Source organism: Dama dama, chromosome 20, assembly GCF_033118175.1.
Source record: "Dama dama isolate Ldn47 chromosome 20, ASM3311817v1, whole genome shotgun sequence".
Lineage (NCBI taxonomy): Eukaryota > Metazoa > Chordata > Mammalia > Artiodactyla > Cervidae > Dama > Dama dama.
This window is the reverse complement of record NC_083700.1, coordinates 110,128,221-110,156,131: the sequence shown is the minus strand read 5'-3', so window position 1 is coordinate 110,156,131 and position 27,911 is coordinate 110,128,221. Positions and strand designations below refer to the sequence as shown.

General features: G+C 53.6%; 1 protein-coding gene across 1 annotated transcript in view; it reads right to left on the bottom strand.

Annotated features, from left to right (window-relative positions):
* Window positions 1-27,911, bottom strand: part of LOC133040397 (maestro heat-like repeat-containing protein family member 2A) — a 59,908-nt gene that overhangs the window by 17,174 nt on the left and 14,823 nt on the right. Inside the window, exons 10-25 of the mRNA XM_061120119.1 lie at window positions 23,473-23,551; window positions 23,229-23,342; window positions 19,668-19,744; window positions 18,590-18,709; window positions 18,206-18,316; window positions 15,196-15,340; window positions 13,718-13,758; window positions 13,061-13,202; window positions 12,309-12,361; window positions 11,882-11,989; window positions 7,540-7,659; window positions 7,230-7,352; window positions 6,007-6,159; window positions 3,404-3,526; window positions 2,131-2,210; window positions 728-836 (exon numbers count right to left, since the gene is read on the bottom strand). Coding sequence (XP_060976102.1) covers window positions 728-836; window positions 2,131-2,210; window positions 3,404-3,526; window positions 6,007-6,159; window positions 7,230-7,352; window positions 7,540-7,659; window positions 11,882-11,989; window positions 12,309-12,361; window positions 13,061-13,202; window positions 13,718-13,758; window positions 15,196-15,340; window positions 18,206-18,316; window positions 18,590-18,709; window positions 19,668-19,744; window positions 23,229-23,342; window positions 23,473-23,551 — 1,698 coding nt within the window. The remainder of the gene's footprint in view (window positions 1-727; window positions 837-2,130; window positions 2,211-3,403; window positions 3,527-6,006; window positions 6,160-7,229; window positions 7,353-7,539; window positions 7,660-11,881; window positions 11,990-12,308; window positions 12,362-13,060; window positions 13,203-13,717; window positions 13,759-15,195; window positions 15,341-18,205; window positions 18,317-18,589; window positions 18,710-19,667; window positions 19,745-23,228; window positions 23,343-23,472; window positions 23,552-27,911) is intronic.

Genomic DNA, 27,911 nt, shown 5'->3' with positions numbered 1-27,911 from the left:
GGAGGAACAGCCACCTGCCAGGACTCTGTGTGGGCCCACACCAGGGTCAAATATTGTGAGATGGTCTGATAAATTCCTTTTGACTTCTGCTCAGACAGTTCTTTATGCTCTTTATGTGACGTATAAGACAAACTCAGGAGGAACCCATTTTGCAAAGGAGGAAACTGGGCTCCTAGAGCCCAGCTCTCCTGACCCCTCGAATCCAGGGCCAGGACCTGGAGGCACAGATGGCCGCTGTTCACAATAGATTTGTCCTCCTCTTCCACAACCTTATTGGGAGACAGTCATCCAGTCGGAGACGACATTTCCCAGGATCCCTTGCAGCTAGGTGGAGCCACTTGACCAAGTTCTGGCCAATAAGGGGAGGCCAAGAGGCTCATAAATCCTCCAGACTTGCTCTGGAGCTGGGTATCACTGCCCACCTGAGGCGCCATGGGGTCTCTGTCAGCCCACGTCCCTGAACAACTGCAGGTAGCAGCCCCCTCTCCACCTCTGCTGCCAACTGGACTTCGAGTGAGAAAAACAGTCATCTTGTTAAACCATGAAGATTTCAGAGTGTATCTGTTACAGCAGCTAGCATCACCTTACACTTAATGAAAGAGCCTGCTGTACTTTGATGCCCTGACCACTCCCAGGTGGTCCAGGATGGTGGGCTCCCAGCACTGCCCATGTTAATGTCAACTTCCAAGTCCTCACCCAGAAAATGAGGTGGCCCAGAGGGACCTACCTTAATGGACTCATTGCTCTCTCCTGGGGGCTGGAGAGAAATTACAGAGTGTATACTAATATCCATCAGCTCACTGCTTTCCTCTGTGGAGTAGAAAGGCTTCAATTTGCTAGAGAAAGAAGTGATAAGAGGAGCGATCAGGGGGGAGCTGAGACCCTGCTCTGCCCAGTCTGGGGGGTGGTGGGAGGAGCCATGTCACAGAATGAGGGAGGGGCCAGCTTCTCTATTTTGGGGTTCAGGCATCTGTCCCTCCCCAGGGGCCCTGGCTCCACCCACCAGGGCTCCAGTCCACTGTCTGTCTGTGACTGAAGGGGAGACTCAGGCATCCACAGCCACCTCTCCTATCACTGTCGGCTCTGAGTCTCTCTCTCTCCTGTTCAGAAACATTGCACTGGTCCTCCCTGACTGCAACCACAGACTTTACTTCTGGTTGGTCCTGGCCCTGGAGTTTTCAACTGTAATTCCTGGACCAGGAGCATCAGCAGCACCCCCTTGGAGTTTATTAGAAAATGCAAATACTGTGTCTCCACCTCAGAGCTGCTGAATCAAAAACTCTGGAGTGGAGGACTTCCCTGGCAGTCCAGTGGTTAAGGCTTTGCCGTACAGTGCCAGAGGTGCAGGTTTGATCCTATATGTCTCATGGCCAAAAAGCCAAAACATAAAACCGAAGCAATACTGTAAAACAAATTCATTAAAGACTTTTAATAAAATGGTCCTCATAAAAAAAAATCTTAAAAAAAATACCAAAAAACTTCTGGAATGGAGATCAACTCTGTTTTAGTAAACCTTTGGTGGTAGTAGCTAGCTGCATGATGCATGCCAGCTGATTCTCTTTCTGTCCCCTTCATAGGTGGATCTCAAGCCTAGTTGCATATTAGGGTCACAGGAGAGCTTTCTAAGGGCCCCAGCGGCCATACCCAGGTCCAGGGATCCTTATTGAAGTCTTTGGTGGGGCAGGGTTGCAGAATTATTACAAGTTCCTCATTGGCTCTGTTTTGCTTCAGAAGGGAGAGTCACCCTCCACTTAAACTCTAAACTTATGCCTTCCAAAGGGGTCCTGTATTTCATCTTTCCGGGCCCTCCCACTCCTACCCAAATCCAGTAATTTTGTTTAAAGTGAAAGTGGTCGTATCCGACTCTTTTTTACCCCTTGGACTATAGCCCATCCATGGGGTTCTGCAGGCAAGAATCTGGAGTGGGTTGCCATTCCCATCTCCAGGGGGTCTTCCCGACCAAGGGATACAACCTGTGTCTTCTGCATTGCAAACAAATTCTTTACCGCCCGAGCCTCCAGGGAGGCTCCAAAGCAGGTGCAAGCCTCCCCAAAAGGCACCGAGAGGTGGTCTCAGACTTTATCTGCAGCCCAGGGCGGCGCTGGGGGCCTGGCCAGGGGCCCGGCTCACCTCAAGTATGACAGGGCATCCATGGCCATGGTCCGCACGGGAGAAACCAGGCTGTCAGTCGGCTCTGCCTTGATGATCGCCTGCCGGGACAGCAGGGCAGTGAGCCGCCGGCCACCCGGGGTCCCGCCATGGCCAGGGCAGGGGCTTGGGGGACAGATGGCAGGGGCACGCCCTGCGTCACAGGCAGGAGGACCTGACATCGTACGACGGGCGCCAACACCACAGGCACTTTCATTCTTTTCACGGTCAGTTGGCCTTTGACGTTATAGGGGAAGCTGCTCAGTCGTGTCCAACTCTTTGCGACTCCATGGACTATAGAGTCCATGGAATTCTCCAGGCCAGAATACTGGAGTGGGTAGCCTTTCCCTTCACCAGGGGATCTTCCCAACCCAGGGATCGAACTCAGGTCTCCTACATTGCAAGCAGATTCGTTACGAGCTGAGCCATGAGGGAAGCCCAGGGGAAGCAGCAAAATCTCATGGGAGGAGTGGAGCTAAGATGGGCAGGTGCGTCTCGCTCATTTCTGCCACTTACTGGCTGTGTGTCCTTGGGTAAATCGCTTCCTCAGCCTGAGCCCTTGCTCAGGTGTGAAATAAGGACTCGGGGCCTGGTTCACAGGGCTGTGCCAGGCTGGTGTGAAATTACGTGCGTGTCGCCCGACCCCGAGCGGGAGCCTAGTGAATGTCTCTTTCTTTCTCAGGGCCTCCTGTTCCATCCGCAGCTCCCTTCCCTCCAGGCTGCTGCCAGTGCAGCCAGCGGGTGTCCAGGGGCCAGGGTTTCCATCACAGGTGAGTGGAGAGGTCTGGGGACGAGGGACAGGGGCTGACCCACAGCCTCAGGGGTCCCTGCCGCTGCCTCTTGCCTTTGGACAGCTGGTACTTTCTAGATCTTAACAAAGTCTGGGCAAAAGTAGCTGTAAGTCCTGTCCACGGCAGAGCCCGACCTCCTGGTCCTGACTAGGGAGAAACGCTGGGGCTAGCCAGGGGCTGACCATGGGGCTCTGTCTCCCAGCCCGGAACCAGACACCTCGGAGGCATCACCAGACTTGGGTGCGGGGTCTTCAGCCCCGGCTTCCGGAATGTTTCCTGGCCATGAAAACCTTGATCAGATATAAGAACGTCACACACAGAACACCAACAGTCAGGTCAAAGCAGAACTGAGACAGGCAGGGCCTCGGAGACCCCTGCCGCCCCTTGGGCCTCAGATGGCCTCAGGTCAGCAGAGTGAGACCCCCAAACTGCCCAGGATGGAGGAAGCCCCCTAGACAGCTTACCATGATAATGCCAGTCAGGGTCGCTTTTTGGGCAAATTGAAAGTCTTCCAGGTCCTTGATGTTCTTGATGGCATCAGTGACCTGCAGCACGCTCTTCATGAAGGCCAGTTTGAGGCAGATGTCCTGTGAGCATGACGAGGGGTAGGGAGGACCTTGTTGTGAGTGAGCCCCAAAGACCCCAAGACTGACCGCAGCTCCCAGACCCTGGGGCCACATAGAACACCCTCTCCCCTGCTGAGGAAGAATCAGTGTCAGGGGCACCCTGAGAGACAGGGAGACAGGGCACCCTGAGAGACAGATGCCCCCTTATCCCCTTCAGCAACCTGGCAGGGACATGGGCCAGGTGCTGGACAGGGCACAGCCCTCCAGTGCCCCCCCAGAAGGCGATGCATCCCCCAACCTCTCCATCCTGTGCCCGAGTACAACAAAGCCAGTCAGGGGGCACCTTCACTGACCAGAGGCTCCGAGCCCTGTGCATCACCGCAGGGGCAGAGTAAGTTATGGAGGTCAAATCAGTTTTGCTTTTAAGGCATGCACAAAACTTCAAGACATCATGCGACATGAGATCAGCCAGTCTCAAAAGGACAAAAACTGTGATTTCCGATTATATGAGATGGCTGGAGCGTCATCATCATAGAGACAGGAAGTAGAAGTGTGGATGCCAGGGGCTAGGGGAGGGGGACTGGGGAGCTGATGCTAGTGGGGCCACAGTTTCAGTTTAGGAAGATGAAGTTCAGGAGATGAATGATGGTGATGGCTGCCCAACAGTTTGAATGGACTTAACGCCACACTAGTAATGCTCAAAATTCTCCAAGCCAGGTTTCAACAGTATGTGAACCGTGAACATCCAGATGTTCAAGCTGGATTTAGAAAAGGCAGAGGAGTCAAAGATCAAATTGCAAATCTCAGTTGGATCCTCTAAAAGCAAGAGAGCTCCAGAAAAACATCTACTTCTGCTTTATTGACTATGCCAAAGCCTTTGACTGTGTGGATCACAACAAACTCTGGAAAATTCTGAAAGAGATGGGAATTCCAGACCACCTCACCTGCCTCCTGAGAAATCTGTATGCAGGTCAGGAATAACAGTTAGAACTGGAAATAGAACAACAGACTGGTTCCAAACAGGAAAAGGAGTACATCAAGGCTGTATATTGTCACCCTGCTTATTTAACTTATATGCAGAGTATATCATGAGAAAAGCTGGGCTGGATGAAGCACAAGCTCGAATCAAGATTGCCAGGAGAAATATCAATAACCTCAGAAAAGCAGATGACACCACCCTTATGGCAGAAAGCAAAGAAGAACTAAAGAGCCTCTTGATGAAAGTGAAAGAGGAGAGTGAAAAAGTTGGCTTAAAGCTCAACATTCAGAAAACTAAGATCATGGCATCTGGTCCCATCACTTCATGGGAAATAGATGGGGAAACAGTGGAAACAGTGACAGACTTTATTTTTGGGGGGCTCCAAAATCACTGCAGATGGTGATTGCAGCCATGAAATTAAAAGACACTTGTACCTTGGAAGAAAAGTTATGACCAACCTAGACAGCATATTGAAAAGCAGAGACATTACTTTGCCAACAAAGGTCTGTCTAGTCAAAGCTATGGTTTTTCTAGTAGTCATGAATGGATGTGAGAGTTGGACTCTCAAGAAAGCTGAGTGCTAAAGAATTGATGCTTCTGAAGTGTGGTGTTGGAGAAGACTCTTGAGAGTCTCTTGGACTGCAAGGAGATCCAACCAGTCCCTCCTAAAGGAAATCAGTCCTGAATATTCATTGGGAGGACTGATGCTGAAGCTAAAACTCCAATACTTGGCCACCTGATGCGAAGAACTGACTCACTGGAAAAGACCCTGATGCTGGAAAAGATCGAAGGTGGGAAGAGAAGGGGACAACAGAGGATGAGGTGGTTGGATGGCATCACCGATTTAATGGACATGAGTTTGAGTAAACTCTGGAAGTTGGTTATGGACAGGGAGATCTGGCGTGCTGTGGTCCATGGGGTTGCAAAGAGTTGAAAATGAGTGAGCGACTGAACTGAACTGAACTGAATGCCAATGAACTGCATGCTTAAAATTGGTTATGATGACACATTTCACATCATGTGTACTTCACCACAGTTTTCAAAACAGTAATAATAAAGTAATTTCTCCTTTATTCCCTGAGTTTTCTCCTCCTGGCCTTTCCAAGAAAGCAGCCAGTCCCTTTGCCTCTCTGAAGACAGCCCCTTTTTCTTGACCCTTATGAAAGGGCTTGGGGTCAGGTGTCAGGATCGGGACAGAGGTGAGAGAAGACATGTGCGAAGGGCTGGGCGAGGGCTTGTCCTGTGACTTCAGCAACCCACAAACACCCCTACTCGGTATATCGGGGAAGGGCTGCTCCCAATCACCGACCTCCCACCCCCAGCCCCTGCAGCAGAGAACAGCAGAGACTGGGGCAGTGGGATTCCCAAATGCTGAGTGACAGACAGGACTCCAGGACTTGAATCTCCTGGGTGGGGCTGGCAGTGCCCAGATAACCATGCAGGGTGACTCTCCCCTGCCCCAGCCCAGGGCTCAAGGAGGGCATCGTCGGGGCATGGCGTGTCTGTGGGATCCCGGGGTTGCCTGGCAGCTGCTGGAATAGTGGTGGATGATCTTGGCGGTGATGGGGTTGTCCACGTGGATGAGAAGCATCTGCGGGTGGCAGTACGAGGCCACACAGCTGTACATCACCATGAGCGCGCCCTTCACTGTCTCCCGCCTCCAGGGGTGGTCCTTCTGTGAGGCCAAGGAGAAGGGGAGGAGACCACTGTGGCCATCTGGGAGAGGATCTATTCCTCAGGTGTCTCCTGGGCACCTGAAGTGCTCAGTGGTGTGTTCTTTCATTGAACACACTTTCATGAGCTCCTGTTGTAGCGTGGTGAGCAGGTCAGACCATGGCCATGACTGCACGGTCGCAGGGGCTCTGTGCGGACACCCCACCAGAGGCGGCTGTGTGCGCCTTCACACCATCACATCCTGAGCACCTGCTCTGGGCCAGGGGCTCCCGAGATGCTGGTGATTCACTGTGAACACAGAGCCTCAGCCCCGCTCTTCCGGGAGGAGGTGTTGGAGGCCACCCAACCCACCACGAGAGGAGGCGCAGGGGAGCCCACGCTCTCCAGTCTGAGGCTCCACTTTGTGGAGAAGACTGGAGAGAAGCCGGGACACTACCAATTCTCTATTCAAACTACCAGATCCGCAGGGCAACAATCCGATCCAAGGCCAAAACCGGAAACATTGGCGGTGACTCAGCTGGTGGCCCCCTGGGGGCTCAGCCAGTCCGGGACACTGTGCCCTGCGGATGGAAGGGACAGCCTCCAGAGACCGGCCTTTGGCCGCCTCGGTCCAATTCCCCACTTCACTTTGGCGAAGGAGACACAGAGGGGAGTTTCTTATTGAGATCTAGTAAGACTGCAAGGAGAGTCAACCAGTGCATCCTAAAGGAGATCAGTCCTGAATATTCATCGGAAGGCCTGTTGTTGAAGCTGAAACTCCAACACTTTGGCCACCTGATGCAAAGAGCTGACCCATCTGAAAAGACCCTGATGCTGGGAAAGATTGAAGGCTGGAGGAGAAGGGGACGACAGAGGATGAGATGGTTGGATGGCATCACCGACTCAATGGACATGAGTTTGAGTAAACTCCAGAACTTGGTGATAGACAGGGAGGCCTGGTGTGCTGCGGTTCATGGGGTCGCAAAGAGTCGGACATGACTGAGACACTGAACTGAAGAGTCTTGGTTGGGGGCTGAGAGCACCATTCTAAAAGGCCCCCAGAGAGCTGATGATGGAGCAAGGGTGCCTCACCCGCCAGGCACCGATCTGCCAGGACTGCTCCGACTCCTGGATCCTCTCTTCAAAGTCATGGAGCACGCCCAGCACCGTCTTCACCTGGCCCTGGGCACACAGGCCAAAGCACAGGATCACACCCTGCGGGGAGACCCAGCGGGCAGGGTGAGGGCGGGGCGGGGGACACCCCATTTGTCCCCCCCAGCCCACACACGGATAAACAGACACGCACGCACACACTCAGATAAACACAACGCCTGCACACAGGCACAGGCGTGCACACACCACGTCCTCCCAAGGCCCGTAGGGGACCACGGGGCACCCTCACCTCCCGGTCAAAGTCGTCGCTGTAGTCCGTCTTGTAGAGCAGCTCCAGCAGCAGCACCTCCACCTTGTCGGCCTCCAGGCCCGTGGCCAGGGTGAAGCCCAAGGCCCGGTACAGAAAGCCCTGGAGAGGCAGGAGGGACAGAGGGCGCCTCAAGCCTCCAGCCCGGCCCTCTGGGGTCACTGCCAAGGGTGGGTCCCTACTCGTTCCTCCAGACTTAAAAATATGCCTTTTGTATATTTTTAAAAACAAGTATCCAGGCTACTCTGAGAGGCTAGGCTATAGCAGGGCAGGCATGTTACCAAGAGTGGGGGCCAAGTTTCTCTCCTATATAAACTGAATCAGTCTATACTCCCACCAACAAACCTAGGAGCACTTATGTTCCTGCCTTCTCTCTGACTGAGGATATTATCCACGAGAGGTGGAATGTTTGCATCTTGGTTAGTCATCTTTGCATCTTCTCATGGTCCAATCTTGGAATTTCTGCCTCAATTCTTTCCCCATTGTTGGATTATGTCTCTTATTTTTTGTTTACAAGAACATTGTGTGTACATTTGGGAAAAAATAACGAGAACAGACATGTATTATCTCATTTAATCTGCACAACTACTCTGAAAGGCAAATAGGTATTTTGAGACGAGAAAATTAGCAGGAAGTAGTAGAACCGGAGTTTAAAATCAAGCAGTCAAAAAGCCAAAACATAATACAGAAACAATACCATCACAAATTCAAAAAAGACTTCTGAAAAATGGTCCACATAAAAAAACATCTTAAAGAAGGAAAGAATAAAACCAAGCATAGCCTGAAGCTCACTTCTTAAGTGATTACTCCTCTGGTCCATTTCCACAGTGTCTCATTTCTCTTTTGATTTTATTCACAGTGATTTCATTTGGTCATGCAGACATTTCATTTTTCAGAGTACAGTCTCTTTCTTTTCCTTTTTCTTTCTAAAAGATTCCTTGTATGCATATGAAGGTCTATTCTATTCCATGTTAAGACTATAAAAATATTCATCAGTACATTCTTCATGTCACCCCATGGTTGTATTTCATTTCATACACTTACATCTTTGTTCTGAGAGAACAAATCCTTCTCTAATGAGCTTTTTAAAAGATATGCTCTTAGCTATTATTCTCTTACATTTTTTTAATTAGGGCAAACGTGGAAATAATCTTGTCAAATAAAACTGTCAGATTTCCACAAATTTCCCTTTTGGGAAATTAGAAGTCAATTGCATTGCAGATTTTCTTTTGTTGTTTTTTGGCCACATCACTTGCTGTGCACGATCTCCGTTCCCTGATGAGAGATCAAACCCTTCCCCACTGCAGTGGAAGCACGGAGTCCTAACCAGTGGACCACTAGGGAAGTCCCTGTCTTGAGAATTAACTTGAGAAAAAAAGGACACCTGAGCATCACTGAGACTTCCTATCCAAGAAGCAGAGATTGTGTATGTTTGGTCAGGCTGTCGTTCAGCCTTTCTGCCCCTTCTTGTAATTGGGGGTTCTTCACCTTGGTTCTACATATTTCATACATTCACTATTTTTATTTGGTTACAGATTTTACATTGTGTTGCTGCTTTGAATAGGGTCTCTTTTCATTATCGTATTTTTGTTTTGTTTGTTTATAGGAGAGATTATGGTTTTGCCTGTTACTTTTGGGGAAAGAATGACTCTATCTACCAGAATTACAAATCTGGAGGCTTCAGCAGCCTTGCCCTCCCCCTGCCCAGAGGATTCCCATCTGAGTGATGAAGAGTCTGGGAGAGTCCTGATGAAATTCCTTAAGCCATTGTATCCAGTCTTGACTTTTTAAGGTATCTGAGCCAATGAAACCCTATTTATTTGTTTACTTTCCTTTAAGCTAGGTGAGTTATTGTAATAAGGTTGAATTACATGCATTGGCTTATTAAATACCACACACAAGTTTCTTTCAAATAGGCATCTGGTCCCGAACTGATATCTGATAAGATCTCACACCCACAAACCTGTAGCATTTAGCTACAGAAGATGTACATTGCTGTGTATATTTTACATATGCTATTATGAAGGGTGCATATTTGAACAAATGAAAACTTTAGTTGACTTCTCTAAAAATTCTTTTTAAACATCTTTATTGACGTATAATTGACATACCGCTAAATGAGCCCATTTAAGGTTTAAAAATTTTAAGTTCACACATTTACCAAGTTGTGTGATAGCCATCACAGCCAAGGTTAGGACATTTGCATCACCCCAAAAAAGAAATCCTGTACCCACTGGCAATCACCCCACATTCCCCTCGTCCATGACAACCACCCATCTAATTTTCTGCCTCATTAGATTTGCCTGTTCTGGATATTTCACATAAGTGGAACCACATCATATGCGGTCCTCTGCATCTGGCTTCTTGCACTTACTGTAATGTTTTCAAGGATCATCCTTACTGTAGCAGATGTAAGCACTTCATTCCTTTTCATGGCTGAAGACTACTCTGTTGTATGGATTTAGCACATTTTGTTTATTCATTCATCCACTGACGAACACTTGAGTTTTTTCTACTTTTGGCTATCTGAATGATGTTGCTCTGAATATTTATATACAAGCTCTTGTGTGGACATATGCTTTCATTTCTTCTGGGCATATATAATTAAGAGCTTAATTGCTAGGTCACAGGTAGCTCCATATTTGACATTTCAAGAAAATGCCAAACTGTTTTTCAAAAACACTGTACCGTTTTGTATTTATACCAGCAATATATCAGAGTCCCAATTTTTCCATATTCTTGTCAATATTTGTTCTTATCTGTCTTTTTGATTACAGACATCCTTGTGAGTATGGAGTAATGCCTTGAGGTTTTGATTTGCATTTCCTTAATGGCAATGGTCTTGAAAATTCTTTCATGTGATTACTTGCCATTTGTATATCTTTGCTTCACCCATTTTTAAATTGGCTTATTTGTCATTGTATTATTGAGTTATAAGAGTTCTTTCTAGATTCTACACACAAGTCCCTTCTCAGACCCTAGATTTGCAAGTATTTTCTCTCATTCTCTGGGTTATCTTTTCACTTTCTTGACGGTACCATTTTCAGCACAAAAACTTTTAGCTTTGATGATGTCCAATTTATCTATTTTTATCATCACTTGTGCTTTTGGGTGTTATTTCTCAGAAGACTTTGCTCAGGCCAAGATCATGAAGATTTATATTTACGTTTCACTCTAAGAATTTTATAGTTGTACCTTTTATATTTACATATGTGGTCCATTTTGAGTTCATTTTTGTGTATGGAATGAGGAAGGGGCCCAACTTCATCGTTTTGTAAGTGGCTATGCAAGTCTTCCCAGCATCATTTATTGAAAAGACTACTCCTGAGTACCAAGAATTGTCTTGGTACTCTTGTTGAAAATCAATTGACAGTAAATGTGAGGTCTATTTCCAGACCCTCAATTCTATTCCATCAATCTATTACCTATCCTGATGCCAGTATCACCCTGTCTTGTTTACTGTAATTATGCAAGAAGTCTTGAAATTGCAAAATCTGAGTCTTCCAACTTTGTTTGTTTTTAAATCATAACTGTGTTGGCTATTCTGGGCCCCTTATAATTCCACAGGAATTTCAGGATCACGTTGTCAATCTCTGGGGGTTGGGGTGGGAAGCCAGCTGGGATTATAGTGGGGGTCGTGTTGAATATATAGATAAATTGGCAAGTGTCACCATCTTAAATATAGTGTCCTCTAATCTGTGTACATGAAATGCTTTCCATTGTTCGAGAGCCTCTCTGATTTTCAACAGTGTTTATAGTTTTGTAAAGACCCCTCAACGATGAAATATACACATGCAGTGGTCATGAGCCAACAGCTGGATGAGACAGGGAGGAGAAACTAGTGTGTGGGGAGGGATGGGGGTGGGTGTGCAGCATGGTTTGATAGAAGGTGTTCTGTCTCCTACCCTGTCTGCCAAAGGTGGAGGTCCACCACCAAGCCCCAGCTCCACTTCCCCCTCCAGGCCTTATCTTCCCCCTTGGGCATCCTGTGGTTCGGTGCCACCTTCACCCTTCTCACTCTTTACCAAAACACGTTCAGATCTCATTCCTTGCCATGGACTCTGCTAGGGACGACACTGCAGGTGGGGGTGAGGTGAGAAGAATGGGGAAGCTGGTGACTGGAGGGGAAATGCCCCCCAGCTCCAACAAGGCAGGTTCTTGAGGGAAAAAAAAGACAGAACAAAACACTGCAGCCCTCGGGTCTGGACCAGCCAGCCGTCTCCCCTCCCAGGGCGCTGTGGGCAGCCTCAGGCCTACCTGGCCTCACGCGGGCTGTCCCCGGAGTGCCCTCCCTGTCTGAACGGCCCTGCCTCTGGGAACCGACCTTCTCCAGGGAGGGGCTGTCGAAGCTCTCGATCTGGTTGTTCAGCTCTTTGCTCAGACGCAGGCTCCAGTTGGAACCCCGAGTCATCTTGAGGGAGTTTCTCAGAAACTGGGGGTGGGGGGAGAAGGCACAGGGGCGCAGTGCTCCAGAGGGCTGTGCTCCTCGAGCAGGGACCTTCCCTCTCTAGTGCCCCCGACCCAGCCCAGTGCTGTGCGGGCTTGGGGGCTGCCGGGAGGGGTCACCCTGTGCTGCCTCCGGGGCTTTGGCTTCCAGGGTGGGGCCTCCTGCTGTGGCTGCTTGTGCTCCCCAAGTCTTGTGACAGGAGGGGAACGTGTCCCCAAGGGGCTCCTGAACTCCCCCCACGCCAAACCCACAGAGCTGCCCCCATCGCCCCCATCCCGGCCTCCGGCAGCGGGGTCGCCTCTACCTGAATCAGCTTGTCCTCCCACGTCTTCTGGTTCCAGGTAAACTCGGTGTGTTCTGCAGAGAGAAGGGCCACCGTGTTCCCCTCTCCTGCGGCTCCTCCACGCCGCCTCCTAAGTGCAGCATCTGGGGTCCACCGTGGACGGGCTCCCCACAGCCCCACTTCCCTCCCCAGCCTCCCAAGGAGCAGAGAAGGCTGTGCCGGCCACCTGGAGCCCGGACGCCTTTGCTCAGACCACGTGACTGGTACTCGGCAAGTACAGTGATGTGAGGGGGCTCACACACACCGGGTGCCTTTGCTCAGACCTGGGGTGAGTACCCGGCATGTACACTAGGGGTGTGTGGGGGGGATCAGACACGCACTCGGGCTCCTTTGCTCACACCAGATTGTGAGTACCGGCATGTACACTAGGGGTGTGTGGGGGGATCACACTCGCACTCGGGCTCGTTTGCTCAGACCAGGTGGTGAGTACCCGGCATGTACACTAGGGGTGTGTGGGGGGATCACACACGCACTCGGGCTCCTTTGCTCAGACCAGGTGGTGAGTACCCGGCATGTACACAGTAGGGGTGTGTGGGGGGATCACACATGCACTCGGGCTCCTTCGCTCAGCCACACATCTAGCACCCAGTGTGTACACTGCAGGGGGGAGGTGGGACTCACACATGCACTCGGGCTCCTTTGCTCAGCCACAGGTCTAGCACCCGGCGGGTACACTTAGGGGCTGGCTCACACACGCACCCAGGACATCTCACCTTCCAGGTACTTGACCAGCAGTGGGATCTCCAGCTCCCACATGTCGGCCATGGAGGGGGCGATGCTCTGGCTCAGGGTCTTCAGAAGGTTGAGCATGGCAATTCCGCGGCCCTCCCCCTTGTAGGGGGACGACATCAGTACCTGGGGAACACCGAGACTGCAGTGGGGCCCCTCGCTGGCTGGGCAGACCCAGGCCCCGGAACCCAACCTAGGGCCTCGCTGTCCGAGCCCATAAAGGGAGAGTTGCACAGGATGGGGCCTTTCATGCAGAGCTCCGAGGATTCCCAGGATCAGAGCATCCCTGCAGAGGATGCTGAAGGCAGGAAAGGAGACACGAGAGCATGGGCTCCCTCCCCTCCCGGGTTCCATGGAGCTCGGAGCAGGGTCAACACAAGGAGGAGGACGCATGGTGCAGGGCCGAGCTGACCCCCAGGGAAGGGCAGACTGCTGACAGAGTCCCGCAGATGCTTGGGGCCATTCAAAGGCCCAGCAAATAAATCTGAGAGCCTGCTCTCGATGGGGTCCTGGAAAGCTCTGTCCTGCCAAGCATCCAGCTCCCTGCTCCCCCTGGAGGCCCCGGGGATTAGGAGCTCATGGGAGGGGAGCCGCAGGACACAGCAGGGGCCAGGCCAGTGCACGGCCCGTGAGCCACTCACCAGGAGTCGGGCCAGCAGCTTCTGCGGTGCGGGGAGATCCACTGGGGAGAGAAAGATACAGGACACTGAGGCTGCCCCGCTCCCGTACCCCGGGGGAACTTCCCCTGCAAGGTGTTGCCACAACGGCATCCCGGCGCCCCCCAGAATGCAGGAGGGGTCAGGTCGGGGGATTTTCCACAAAGAACATCACTACAACTGGCCATCCTGGGAAGGAGGAGCCTGGTGCTATGGGCTGGGGCTGAGAAGATGCTCTTTTTTTCCCCAATTTATTTAATTATTTATTTTAATTGGAGGCTAATTACTTTCCAATATTGTAGTGGTTTTTGCCATACATTGACATGAATCAGCTATGGGTGGACATGTGATCCCCATCCTGTACCCCCCTCCCACCTCCCTCCCCATCCCACCCCTCAGGGTCATCCCAGTGCACCGGCCCTGAGTGCCTGCCCTGTTTCATGCAGCGAACCTGGACTGGCGATCTATTCCACATATGGTAATATACATGTTTCAGCGCTCTTCTCTCACATCACCCCACCCTTGCCTTCTCCCACCAAGTCCAAACGTCTGTTCTTTACATCTGTGTCTTCTTTTGCTGTCTCGCATATAGGGTCATCGTTACCATCTTTCTAAATTCCATAGATATGCGTGCATATACTGTGCTCTTTTCAGGACATGCCCGCTTGGAGTGCACACCCGGCCGGCCTGAGAGTGTTTCACTCCTACTGTGAGTCTTGGCCTCCTTGAGCCAACAGTAACTAGACACCGCCCCCTCCCCTCCCCTCCCTCTGCAGGCTTTGGGAGGCTGTGAGCCCACGAGTAGGGTGCTCACAGCATTTGGACCAGTGAGCGAGGGAAGGGCAGGCCTGCTGGAAGCTGTGGGGAGGGGCGGCACCCAGGAAGGAGCCAGTCCCAGACTCAGGGTCACGGCAGGAGGCAGACCAGGGGTGGTCTAGCTGGATGCTCAGAGCAGCCTCTGCCCCTACCATCGCTGGGTCCTGTAGGCTCGCAGTCACCTCCTGTCACCGGCCACATCCATCCTCAAAGCCCCAGGACCATGACAGCAGCCCCCTGGGACAGCAGGGTCCCCGTAAGTAGGTCGGTCTAGTCCCTTTCTTGAGGGTCTGGTGCTAACAAGTGCGTCATCACGGTGAGTTGGAGGGCCTGGTGGGGGTGGTTCCAGAGGCCTCGGATGGGATATACAGTCCTTCCAGTGGGCTCACGGGGGCCAGAGAGCTCACACCTGCGGGAAGCCTTCCCTGGGGTCTGGGCCAGGGTGGGCGGGAGGTGGGGACGAGAGGAGTGGGCTGCCAGAGGAAGTGTGCACGACTTTAACCTCCTCGGATTTCGGCAAGGGCGGCCTCTTTGGCAAGGCCTGGCTCTCTGGGCTCCGGGCTGCTTCCTGGAGAAGGGGGAACGGTCCGAGGCACGGGGCGGCCCACCTGCCCAGTCCCTCCAGCTGGCGCAGGGGGGCTGCCCACCGTGCCTGCTCTTGCTTGTGCTGGCCTCCTCGTCCTTGGCATGCAGCTGGCGCTCGGCCAGGTTGGTGAGGCTGACGCAGATGGGGGTCAAGGCCTCCGTGTAGTCCGTCTCCATGATGTAGCACAGGAGCCTCACCCAGAATTCCTATGGGGGGTGATGGGGGTAAGGTGGGGGTGCTGGGATCAGCCAGCCTGGGCATCGCACAGTCCTGCGATGAGATGGTCGGCCCCTCCCCACCCTGGCAGCATTGTCTCGGCCTCGCTTCTCCAGAACCACACTCCGACCCACTGACTGACTGCCTCAGGCCCGCCAGCTCCACTGCCCAGCCTGGGCCTCTGCCAAGGCCATCTAAGCTGCACCCACCCCATGGCCGAGGGGGTCAGCTAGTCCTGGGCCCTTGACCGCTGTGCCCGCTGGCTTCACTCCAACCCTGCATGCAGCACATCCTCTTTGACCAGCCCTCTCTCTAACCCCCAATCCCCTGAGAGACACACTGGGCAGACAACCTATCCATGCTTGCCAACTCTGATGATTAGTTTCTATGTGTCAACTTGGCAAGTGAATGCACACAGTTATTCAATCAAACACTAATCTAGGCATGGCAGTGAAGCTATTTTGATGCAATCTGATGAAAGTCCATAATCCATATAGGAGGTTACTCTGGAAAATGTGAGTGGACTTGATTAAATCAGTTGAGGGCAAAAAACAGGTTTCCCTGAGGAAGAGAGTTTGCCTCAAGCTTGCAGCCTCAGCTACTGCCTGAGTTTTTAGCCTGCTGGCCTACCTCCTAAATTTCAGACTCGCCAGCTCACAATTGCACAATATATATGTTGTTGTTCAGTTGCTCAGTCATGTCCGACTCTTTGCGATCCCATGGACTGCAGCACGCCAGGCCTTTCTGTCCTTCACCATCTCCCGGAGTTTGCTCAAACTCATGTCTATAGAGTCGGTGATGCCATCCAATCATCTCATCCTCTGTTGTCCCCTTCTCCTCCTGCCGTTAATCTTTCCCAGCACCAGGGTCTTTTCCAATGAGTCAGCTCTTCCCATCAGGTGGCCAAAGTATTGGAGCTTCAGCTTCAGCATCAGTCCTTCCGATGATTATTCAGAGCTGATTTCCTTTTGCATTGACTGGTTTGAGCTTCTTGCTGTCCAAGGCACTCTCAAGAGTCTTCTCCAACATCACAATTCTAAAGCATCAGTTCTTTGGCACTCAGACTTTTTTATGGTCCAACTATCTCATCAGTACATGAATCCTGGAAAAACCATAGCTTTGACTATACAGATCTTTGTCTGCAAAGTAATGTCTCAGCTTTTTGATATGCTGTCTAGGTCTGTCATAGCTTTTCTTCCAAAAAGCAAGAATCGTTTAATTTCATGGCTGCAGTCACCATCTGTAAAGATTTTGGAGCCCAAGAAAATAAAGTCTGTCACTGTGTCCATTGTTTCCCCATCTACTTGCTGTGAAGTGATGGGACAGGATGCCATGATCTTCATTTTCTAAATGTTCAGTTTTAACTCAGCCTTTTCAGTCTCTTCTTGTACCTTCATCAAGAGGCTCTTTAGTTCCTCTTTGCTTTCTTTCATAAGGGTGGTGTCATTTGCCTATCTGAGTTTATTGATATTTTTGAGATACACACACAGACACACACACACACACACACACATATCTCCTACTGGTTCTATTTCTCTACAGATTCTTCGAGTCATGACTCTAGCCTTTCAACTTCACCCTGCCATCTCCCATCTCACCAGGTGATCACTGAACACCCCCAGTGACCCTGATTCCTTTTAGCCCCACTCCCACCCCTAGGAGTTTGGGGTGAGCTCCTGTGCTACTAACAAGTGAATTTGCTTGATGTCTTGTAGCCATAAGGACTAGAATCCCTGGCTCCTGGGTTGCCCCAGGGATGTAGCATAATGAACAGGAAAGACCATTTTTATCCTGGCTCCACTTTTTACCACCTTAGAATCCTTGAGGAAATTAATGAGTCCCTCTGAGCCTCAGTTTCCTCATTTATAAAAGCTAGGTAACAATAACAACAGACCTTACCTCACAGGGTGGTTGGGGTAATTAAATAAGATTCTAGATACTACACATCTAGTACAGTGCCTGCCCCGTGTACTCAATGAATTGTAACCACTATCATTATTACTACTATAACTATTATTTTTGTAATTAAGAGAAGCTGCCACTGGATGGGGAGCATCTGGCCCATGGCCTCAATTAATAGACAATTATCCTTTCCATGTGCAGTCATGGTAAACTTTTCCTATCTTATTGCTATGTCACATTGTAATGCAATTAAAAATTGACACATTTGTTTCCCCTGTGAACAACTTGGGGGTCATACTGAGCCTTCCTGTGTATGCCCTGATGACTTACACATAGTTGGAACTCATGAATGTCTGTGAAATATAATCCCTAGAATCACTTATTTGCACACTCACACATATACACACATGCATGCATATGCATGGGCCCCCCAAGAGGCTCTAGTGTGAAGAATCTGCCTGCCAATGCAGAAGACAAGTGTGATCCTTGGGTCTGGGAGATCTTCTGGAGTAGGAAATGGCACTCCACTCCAGTATTCTTGCCTGGAAAATTCTATGGGCAGAGGAGCCTGGTGGGCTACAGTCCATGGGGCCACAATGAATCGGACCTGAGTGACTGGATACATGCGCGTGTGCACACACACACACACACCCTGGACTGAGGGCCTTTAAGGTGATGGATGCATTTCAAACAATAAGTCAAGTGATATATATTAGGCCTACTGTGTGCCAAGCACTGCCCTGGTGAAGGTAATAAGGTCCCACCAAGGAAGTGAATCTTGAAAAACAAGCTCAGGTAATTGAAAGATCTGGGGCCGCCCATCCTCCCAGGTAGTGGGAATGGGAGAAGCAACAGTGCCGAATTCTGGGCCTGTGCTATCCTCCCCTCACAGCCTCGCACAGCACAGACATGAGCCATCAGCCCCAGGATGCCAGCCCACTTGGCCAACTCACATTGGTCATCCCACTGACAGAAGAGGTTATGATCCTCACGGTGTCCATGGTGACCTTGTGGACCATCTTCTCCTCTAGGTCCCTCTGATAAAAGTTGTCCCTGCGGTTGGTCTGGAAGACAGAACCAAGCAGTGCCAGCTTGTGGGCCGGCAGGGGCTTGCCATGGTCTCCGCTGTGGTTTACTCTCCCGCAAGAGGCTTAACACCCAGATAGTGAGTCTCCCGGAAGCCCAGAGCTGTGCACGTGTTTCACTATCTTCTAGACCCCTGGCAGCTTACTGTGTGTGTCTGTGTGCTTGTACATGCAAGCAGGTTCATTGAGCAGTGCTCTTTCCTCAGCGCAGTGGAAACCATTTCTAAAGCCCAGTCATCCACCATCACTCACCAGTTTGTAGGTGGACAAGGTCAGCTGCACAGACACGTACTTCAGGCCCCAGCCTTTGATCCTGTCCTGGAATCCGGACAGGACCAGCTGCCCGATGATGCGGAGAATGGCCATCCTCACCTGAGAGGCCAGAGCACAGACATGCTGGGCGCTAGAGGTTCCGCCGGCACCCAATCCATGACACGAGACAGTTAAGATGTGAGGGTGCTGTGGTCTGGAAGGGGTCTCTGGGGCTACCTGGATGCTGCCCACTCTGTCCACCACCGCCTGCCTCATCCAGGGGACCCCGCTCAGCAGCAGGTCTACCCAGGAGCCTCATCAAAGCCCTTCAGAGACATGAGCACACTGCTTTCTCGGTAGGGCTGCTCCATCCTCAGGCGGCCCTGGTGAGAACCACCTGACTCTGCTCTCAGGCTCCCCAGGGCTCATACATGGGGATGACACAGAACAAGCCTATTCCCTCTGCCCCTGACATCCTCCAGGTACTGAAGACAGCTCTGCCTGAGGCTCAAGACCGAGCACCCTGTTCCCTCCCTGGTTTGGGGAGACCCTCACCATCCTGAACTGCACCCCCAGGACATGAGGGGTCAGCCGCAGGGGCCGTGTCCAGAAGCCAAGCTATTCTCCAGGGGGCCGAGGCTGCAGTGGCCAAGATGGTGGGTTTTAGCCTTTATTTGCAGAGTTGCTTTTCTCAAATGTGGTAATGACCTTACAAAACACCTAGCTAGCCAAGAAACTTGGGCTGACGCTGGGTGTTTGGCCTCTCCTCTGTCCAGGGTAGTGTCGGAGCCCCTTCACAGGAAAACTCCAGGTTCTTGGTGACAGGGAGGGTCTCAGGAGAGGGGCCACAGCTTCGAGGAGCCTTATTCTTCTCCAGCCCCACTCAGGACTGGCTGGAAAGGTAGGTTTTCCATCAAAGGGCCTTCCTTGAGAAGGCAGCCTCACCTCCACGCACAGAGCTGGAGGGGAGGGGTGGCAAGGAGGCTGTAGCTGATGGAAGAAGGCGCCCTGACTTCCGTCCACTTGCCCCGCAGAGGCCCAGCACACACCCCCTTTCTGGGTCTCCCCGCCCTGTTACCTTGGACCGGGTGTCGGAGAGTGTGTTCTTGACCACTCGGATGGCCAGGTAGATGGTCCTGATGCTCATTCTGGGCTCTGAAAGAGGAAAGCCCGCCTGGAGGTCCACTGGCCTCAGGGCTGGGCTCTGAGGAGATGCCCAGAAGTGGTGAGGCCTCTCTGCCACCTTCCACGGGAGACAGAGGTTCAGGATTCGTCCATGCCGTCCCTCCTGAGAACCTCTGACTCACCCCCACAAGCTCAGGGCCGCTTCCCTCAGAAGTCACCCGACGCTCTCAATGCCCACCCACCCCAGCCTGGGGGGGTCGTCTCTATGCCTCACTCCCTTGGCCTCTGCTTCGCGTGTGTCTCTTTGGAAACTAGTGGACTCTCCTTGAGGGCAGGGTCTCCTCCTAAGAGCTCGGTGGTTCCCTCAGCGGGACACACAGGGCCAGACACACAGCGGACACAACGGAGACCACACCGCCCGGCTGCGGAGGCCGGGGCTCCGGGGCCAGGCTGCTGCGCTGTCTCTGGCTCCACCGCTCCCAGCTGTGTGACCTCAGGGGACTTACTCAGCCCCTCTGAGCCTCAGCTTCCTCCCCTGTGAAAGGCGGACACTGAGAGCAGGTCCCTCACCAAGCCTCTGTGAGCACTGACACGAGCGGACACACACAGGGCCTGGTGCGCAAGAGTGTGTGTGTGTGTGCTGGAGGGAGGGTGAGGAGGAAGATTAGAGAGGGAAGGAAGGGTGCGGAGAAGGCTCTCGAGAGGTCGGCGTGGACAGAACCACAGTCAGGCACTCAGGGCCTTGCTACACTCAAGTCTAGGTGCTACTAGACGTCACTGCAGGAGGAGGAATAACAGGAAATCAGGTCGGGGTGGAAGAGAGCGGGAATTCAGGCACCAAGGGATGATGTTACACTTAAGAGTTTTTCATCTCTAAAATGGAAACTTTTTTTTCTGATTATAAAAATAGTCTATGTTCACTGAGAAATTAAAATAAAAGACAACCAGCCTTCATGGTTTAGGTGTATCCTCATTTATGCATAAATGAGCACCTAGATTTCTTTCACATCACAGAGGTCATGGAGGTGGAGGTGATGGAATTCCAGTTGTCCTATTTCAAATCCTAAAAGATGATGCTGTGAAAGTGCTGCACTCAATATCTCAGTAAATTTGGAAAGCTGAGCAGTGGCCTCAGGACTGGAAAAGGTCAGTTTTCACTCCAGTCCCAAAGAAAGGCAATGCCAAAGAGTGCTCAAACTACTGCACAATTGCACTCATCCCATATGCTAGTAAAATAATGCTCAAAATTCTCCAAGCCAGGCTTCAGCAATACGTGAACTGAGAATTAGATGTTCAAGCTGGTTTTAGAAAAGGCAGAGGAAACAGAGATCAAATTGCCACCATCTGGTGGATCATCAAAAAAGCAAGAGAGCTCCAGAAAAACATGTACTTCTGCTTTATTGACTATGCCAAAGCCTTTGACTGTGTGGATCACAACAAACTCTGGAAAATTCTGAAAGAGATGGGAATACCAGACCACCTCACCTGCCTCTTGAGAAACCTGCATGCAGGTCAGGAAGCAACAGTTAGAACTGGACATGGAACCACAGACTGGTTCCAAACAGGAAAAGGAGTACGTCAAGGCTGTATATTGTCACCCTGCTTATTTAACTTATATGTAGAGTACATCATGAGAAATGCTGGGCTGGAGGAAGCACAAGCTGGAATCTAGGTTGCCGGAAGAAATATCAACAACCTCAGAAAAGCAGACGACACCACCCTTAAGGCAGAAAATGAAGAAGAACTAAAGAGCCTCTTGATGAAAGTGAAAGAGGAGAGTGAAAAAGTTGGCTTAAAGCTCAACATTCAGAAAACTAAGATCATGGCATCTGGTCCCATCACTTCATGGGAAATAGATGGGGAAACAGTGCAAACAGTGGCTGACTTTATTTTTCTGGACTCCAAAATCACTGTGGATGGTGACTGCAGCCATGAAATTAAAAGACGCCTACTCCTTGGAAGGAATTTTATGACCAACCTAGATAGCATATTGAAAAGCAGAGACATTACTTTGTCAACAAAGGTCTGTCTAGTCAAGGCTATGGTTTTTCCAGTGGTCATGTATGGATGTGAGAGTTGGACTATAAAAAAAGCTGAGCACCAAAGAATTGATGCTTTTGAACTGTGGTGTTAGAGAAGAGTCTTGAGAGTCCCCTGGACTGCAAGGAGATCCAACCAGTCCTTCCTAAAGAATATCAGTCCTGGGTGTTCATTGGAAGGACTGATGCTGAACTTGAGAATCCAATACTCTGGCCACCTGATGCAAGGAGCTGATTTATTTGAAAAGACCCTGATGCTGGGAAAGATTGAGGGCAGGAGGAGAGGGGGCAACAGAGGATGAGATGGTTGGATGGCATCACCGACTCGATGGACATGGGTTTGGGTGGACTCCAGGAGGTGGAGATAGACAGGGAGGCCTGGCATGCTGAGGTTCATGGGGTTGCAAGGAGCTGGACACCACTGAGCAACTGAACTGAACTGAAAGAGTGAGACACGGCTGAGAAACTTTCACTTTCACTGTTGCTTAAATTTGCATTTCTGTAAAAGATGGGTTTACTGTCAGGAGAGTGTCTCTCACATACAGTTGCTCAGCGTGTGTACTGCACAAGGATATGTAGCTGAAGGGCTGACCTGATGCCAACCAAGCACTTCTCAGGGCTTCCCAGGTGGCGCTAGTGGAAAAGAACTCTCCTGCCAATGCAGGAGACATAAGAGATGTGGATTTGATCCGTGGGTCAGGAAGATGCCCTGGAGGAGGAAATGACAACCCACTCCAGTATTCTTGCCTGGAGAATCCCATGGACAGAGGAGCCTGGCGGGCTGGGAGACAATGGACATGAAGGAAGCGCCTGAGCACAACAGCACGTGGGCTTCTCCAACCATGCAAGACCAAACGCTGCCAGTAGAGGGCGCCTTGTTCAAATTCAAGCGGACGCTCTCTGAGCCGGCGCTCTCAGGGACAGTGTTTCCCTGTAGATAGCTAGGCCAGGCTTAGGGTTTGGGCTGAGGGGATTCAGAAGCAGGGTTTCAGACTAAGCTTTGGCACTGAGTCAACGGGCTTTGGGGCTACATCTATACTGTGTATCTAGGCTTTATATGCAGCCTTTCAGCTAGCTTTGGGAGTTATACTAGGATTTGTGCAAATGGTTTGAAATTCAGGCTCAGGTAGAAGCTGGGATTCAGGGCTGAAGGAGAGGGGCGAGGGTGTGGAGGGTGGGACACAAGGCTGGTTAGGTTCAAGAATGGGAAACGAAGCCACGGAGAGCCCTGACTCCGCGGCCCACCCAGCAGGGTCTATAGAGAGGAAATGGTCCAGGCACTTCCACAGCAGTCCAGGGGCTAAGACTCCGTGCTTCCATCGCAGGGAGCATGGCTTCCATCCCCGGTCAGGGCACTCAGGTCCCACATGCCGCCGCAGGATGCGGCCAGAAAGTTAAGGGGAAAAAAAGGCCAGATATGCCTGACACCTGCCACCCTTGCTCCCGCCCGATCTCCCTGCGGGGTGAGTGCTCACCATCTGCGCTCACCACTGCCCTGATCAGGGCCAGGGTCCCCACGCGGACGGCCTCCTTGCTCATCTCCATCTGACCGAGGAAGAACTTCATCAGCTCCTTGGGGTAGGAGCGGGCTGCAGAGTGTGAGGGGGGAGGACAGCTTCAGTCGTGCCCTGAGTCAAGGGCGGCAGCGGGACAAGGCAGCCCCGGGGCCCGGCGCTCAGAGGGGGCCGGCACTCCCGAGGGCTCCCGGGGGCGCCTCACCAAGGGCTATGAAGCAGTGCACGATCTCCGTCAGGTTCTGGCTGCTGTACTGCTGCTGGGCGGGGGCCCTGGAGCACACCTGGGGAGGGCCGGGCAGGGGGTGGAGAGGTCTGCACACCACCCGCCCCAGCGCGCCTGCCCTGACCCTCCCCAACCCCGCGTCCCCTGACCCGCCCCCAGCCCGCCTCCCCTGACCCGCCCCCAGCGCGCCTCCCCTGACCCGCCCCCAGCGCTCATTCCCCTGACCCGCCCACAGACAGCGTCCCCTGACCCGCCCACAGCCCGCCTCCCCTGACCCGCCCCCAGGCCGCCTCCCCTGACCCGGCCCCAGCGCGCCTCCCCTGACCCGCCCCCAGCGCGCCTCCCCTGACCCGCCCCCAGCGCTCATTCCCCTGACCCGCCCACAGACAGCGTCCCCTGACCCGCCCCCAACCCACCTCCCCAACCCGCCCCCAGGCCGCCTCCCCTGACCCGGCCCCAGCGCGCCTCCCCTGACCCGCCCCCTGCGCGCCTCCCCTGACTCTCCCAAAGCCCGTGTCCCGTGGCCCGCACACAGCGCGCCACACCTGACCCGCCCACAGCCCGCCTCCCCTGACCCGCCCCCAGCGCACCTCCCCTGGCCCGCCCACAGCCGTCTCACCTGGACCACCCACAGCCCCCGTCCCCTGACCCGCCCATAGCTCCCCTCCCCTGACCCACCCCCAGCGCGCCTCACCTGACCCACCCACAGCGCCCGTCCCCTGACCCGCCCACAGCGCCCTTCACCTGACCCGCCCACAGCCCGCCTCAGCTGACCCGCCCCCAGCCCGCGTCCCCTGACCCGCCCACAACCCACCACGCCTGACCCGCCCACAGCCCGCCTCCCCTGACCCGCCCCAGCGCGCCTCACCTGACCCGCCCACAGCGCGCCTCACCTGACCCGCCCCCAGCCCGCGTCCCCTGACCCGCCCCCAGCGCACCTCCCCTGGCCTGCCCACAGCCCGCCTCCCCTGACCCGCCCCCAGCCCGCCTCACCTGGACCACCCACAGCCCCCGTCCCCTGACCCGCCCATAGCGCCCCTCCCCTGACCCACCCCCAGCGCGCCTCACCTGACCCGCCCACAGCCCGGGTCCCCTGGCCCGCACACAGCGCTCCTCCCATGGCCCGCCCCCAGCCCGCCTCCCCTGACCCGCCCCCAGCGCACATTCCCCTGAACTGCCCACAGACAGCGTCCCCTGACCCGCCCACAACCCGCCTCCCCTGACCCGCCCCCAGCCCGCCACCCCTGACCCGCCCCCAGCCTCCGTCCCCTGACCCGACCCCAGCGCGCCTGCCCTGACCCTCCCCAACCCCGCGTCCCCTGACCCGACCCCAGCGCGCCTCCCCTGACCCTCCCCAACCCCGCGTCCCCTGACCCGCCCCCAGCCCGCCTGCCCTGACCCGCCCCCAGCGAACATTCCCCTGACCCGCCCCCAACCCCGCGTCCCATGACCCGCCCCCAGCCCGCCTCCCCTGACCCGCCCCCAGCGAACATTTCCCCTGACCCGCCCCCAACCCCGCGTCCCATGACCCGCCCCCAGCCCGCCTCCCCTGACCCGCCCCCAGCCCCTGTCCCCTGACCCGCCCCCAGCGCGCCTCCCCTGACCCGCCCTGGGGAAGGCCACGCCCCGCGCGGCCCTGGGGCTCACCTGGACGTGCAGCTCCGTGAAGATGGTGTGCAGCTGCATCTGCGGGACTGGGCTGTTGGTGATGACGGACATCTCCAGGATCTGCCTCAAGACCTGCCGCAGGCGGGAAACGGTGGCAGGTGACCTTCGACCGACTCGGGTCAAACGCCAGACCTTTGCCCCTTGATGTTCCCCCTCTGGATGTATCAGCATCCCCTGGGAGCTGGGCAGAGATGCCACCTCTCAAGCCCCGCCCAGACCCCCGAGTCCGTCTCTATTTCCAGCTGCCTCTGAGGATTGCCGTGGACACTGTAGCTCGGCAGGGCTGCACTAGGGCCACCTACTGTGGCGTTCAAGGCCTTCTTCGCCTTTCTCCCCTAGCCACCTAGAGGTGCATCCCAACTTTAGACAGAAGGTCTGCACGTGGCTCCCCAAATGCGGCATGTTTCTTTCTGTTCCCAGCTCTCACCAGGAGAAGGGCCTCGCCTCGTCTGTAAATGAGTGACCCCCTTCACAATATACAGCAGCCCAGGTCACAACTCAGCTCAGAATCTTACAAAGACTCCATCTCACACACGTCCAAGGCTGGTAAGAGGTTGAATGGTGTCCCCCGCCGCCAGAATCCATGTCCACTCACAACCTCAGAATGTGAGCTCACTTGGAAATAGGGTCTTTGCATACCCAATTACTTAAGGCTCTCAAGATGAGATCACCCTGACAACGCCTTACATCAAAGGACCAGTGTCCTTACGAGAAGAGGAGAAGACAGAGAGAGACACAGAGATGGCCATGTGACCACGGAGGGGGGTGCTGGAGTGACGCAGTGCCTGGGCCACCAGAAGCTGGAAGAGGCAAGATTCTCCCCTAGAGCCTACAGAAGAAGCTTAGCCTGCCGACACCTTGATTTCAGACTGCCGGCTTCCAGAACCATGACACACACATCTCTGTGGTTTTAAGCCACCTGCCTCCTGGTTCTTTGTTGCAACAGCCTTAGGAAACCGCTATGAGAGCTGTGACCTCACCGTGGGCCCCAGAACCCTTTGAGGTATCATCCTTTCTGCCTGGCTTCCCTGCTGGCTCAGACAGTAAAGAATCTGTGTGCAAAATGGGAGACCCAGCTTTGATTTCTGGGCCAGGAAGATCCCCTGGAGAAGGAACAGGCAACCCACTCCAGTATTCTTGCCTGGGAAATCCCACGGGCCGAGAATCCTGGCGGGACACAGTCTACGGGGTCGCAAAGAGTCGGGCATGACTGAGTGGCTAACACATGTGTAACGACAGCATATATTTCTTGGAAATCGGACAAGTGCCAGGTCGCGTGGCTACATCTCCCACCCGTGAGAACACCCCACGGGACACTCAGGAGCCCTAAATACCCTGAGCCCCCAGCCCAGGCCCCTCACCTGAGTGATAAAGAGCGCCTCCAGGCTGCCCTGGTACTCCGCCAGCAGCAGAGGGATGTAGTCGTACACCTGCTCCCGCAGGTCATCGTTGGGCAGGAGGAGGTTCAGCATGGGCTTCAGGGACTTGATGACCCCCAGCTTCACCTAGCACAGGAGCCCGGTCTCTAGACCCCTCGGCCAGGACCACCAGGAAGGTCCTGTGACATCAGCCCCAGCCTCGGAATCAAGGACAGGTGACTGAGGGGACCTTGCAGTAGGGTCCTGGCCTCCCCCGGGCCCCCCAGCTGCCAAGCCTGTCCCCCAAGTCCTGACTCTGTCACTCAGGAGACCTTGGACAGGTACTCAACCTCTCTGTGTCTCTGTTTCCTCATTTGTAAAACGGTCCTATGACCCGGAGTTGGCTTGGAAATGGCTCCCACAAGTGAACCGCTCGGAGAGCGCCCGGCACATGTGGAACAGGGACCCTGGTCCAGCAACTCCAGGGGCCTTTATCAAGACACCTGCAGGGCCCCCATGGCTCTGCCGATCAGGTCTCCACCTCCTTGGACCCAATGGTGTCTCAGCCCCGCCAGCTGCACAGGCTGGAGAGCAATGACCCGAGGACCACGGGCTCCCACCCCCACCCAGGAGGGCCCGTCTCACCTCCGGGTTGTTGTTCCGCAGCCACACCGTCACGAAGTAGCGATACATGGGGAACAGCTTCACCGCAAACTGGTCCTCAGTCATCACGGGATACACACTGTCCTCCAGGTGCCTCAGGTAAAACTGCACCGTCTCGCAGAAGGTCTCCATGGCTGCCCCGGGGCACGTGCAGTGAGCCCCGAGAGCCAGGACTCAGAACAGAGCCTTCCGGGGCGCCTTCTCAGGAGGAGCCCTCACACTTCCATAACCAGCAGGTTACTGAGATGGCCAGAGATGCTGCTAGAAACATCTCCTGCAGCCCTCGCCATCTGCCTTTCCAACCCCCCCTCTCAGCTCCTTAAGTTTGGTCCTGCATGAAGCCCCTCCCTGTCTGAGGGAGAAAGACTCCCCCGAGGGGTGGAGCACACAGGTGTGACTGGGCCCCCAGCCTTGAGGTTCATGTTGCAAGGTCAAGGGTGAGACCTCGAAGAAGACTTTTTAACTCAGACCCTGGGGACTCCAAAGCAAAGAGTGGCCAACACGTTCTGTCCTACTTTTCTCAGGTATTGGGGACTTGGGCCCACAAAATCATGACATAATCAAAACCTGGGGCAAGGTGATCAGATATAAATGACCCAAGTCAAGCCCAGGCTGGGACCATTTCCCTGGTCTCCCTCTCCTGCGATCCCCACTGCCTTTTTTCCTCTACCTGTATACCCACCTCCCCCTGTGAGCACCCTGATCAGGCCAGCCCTGCAGGCCCAGGTG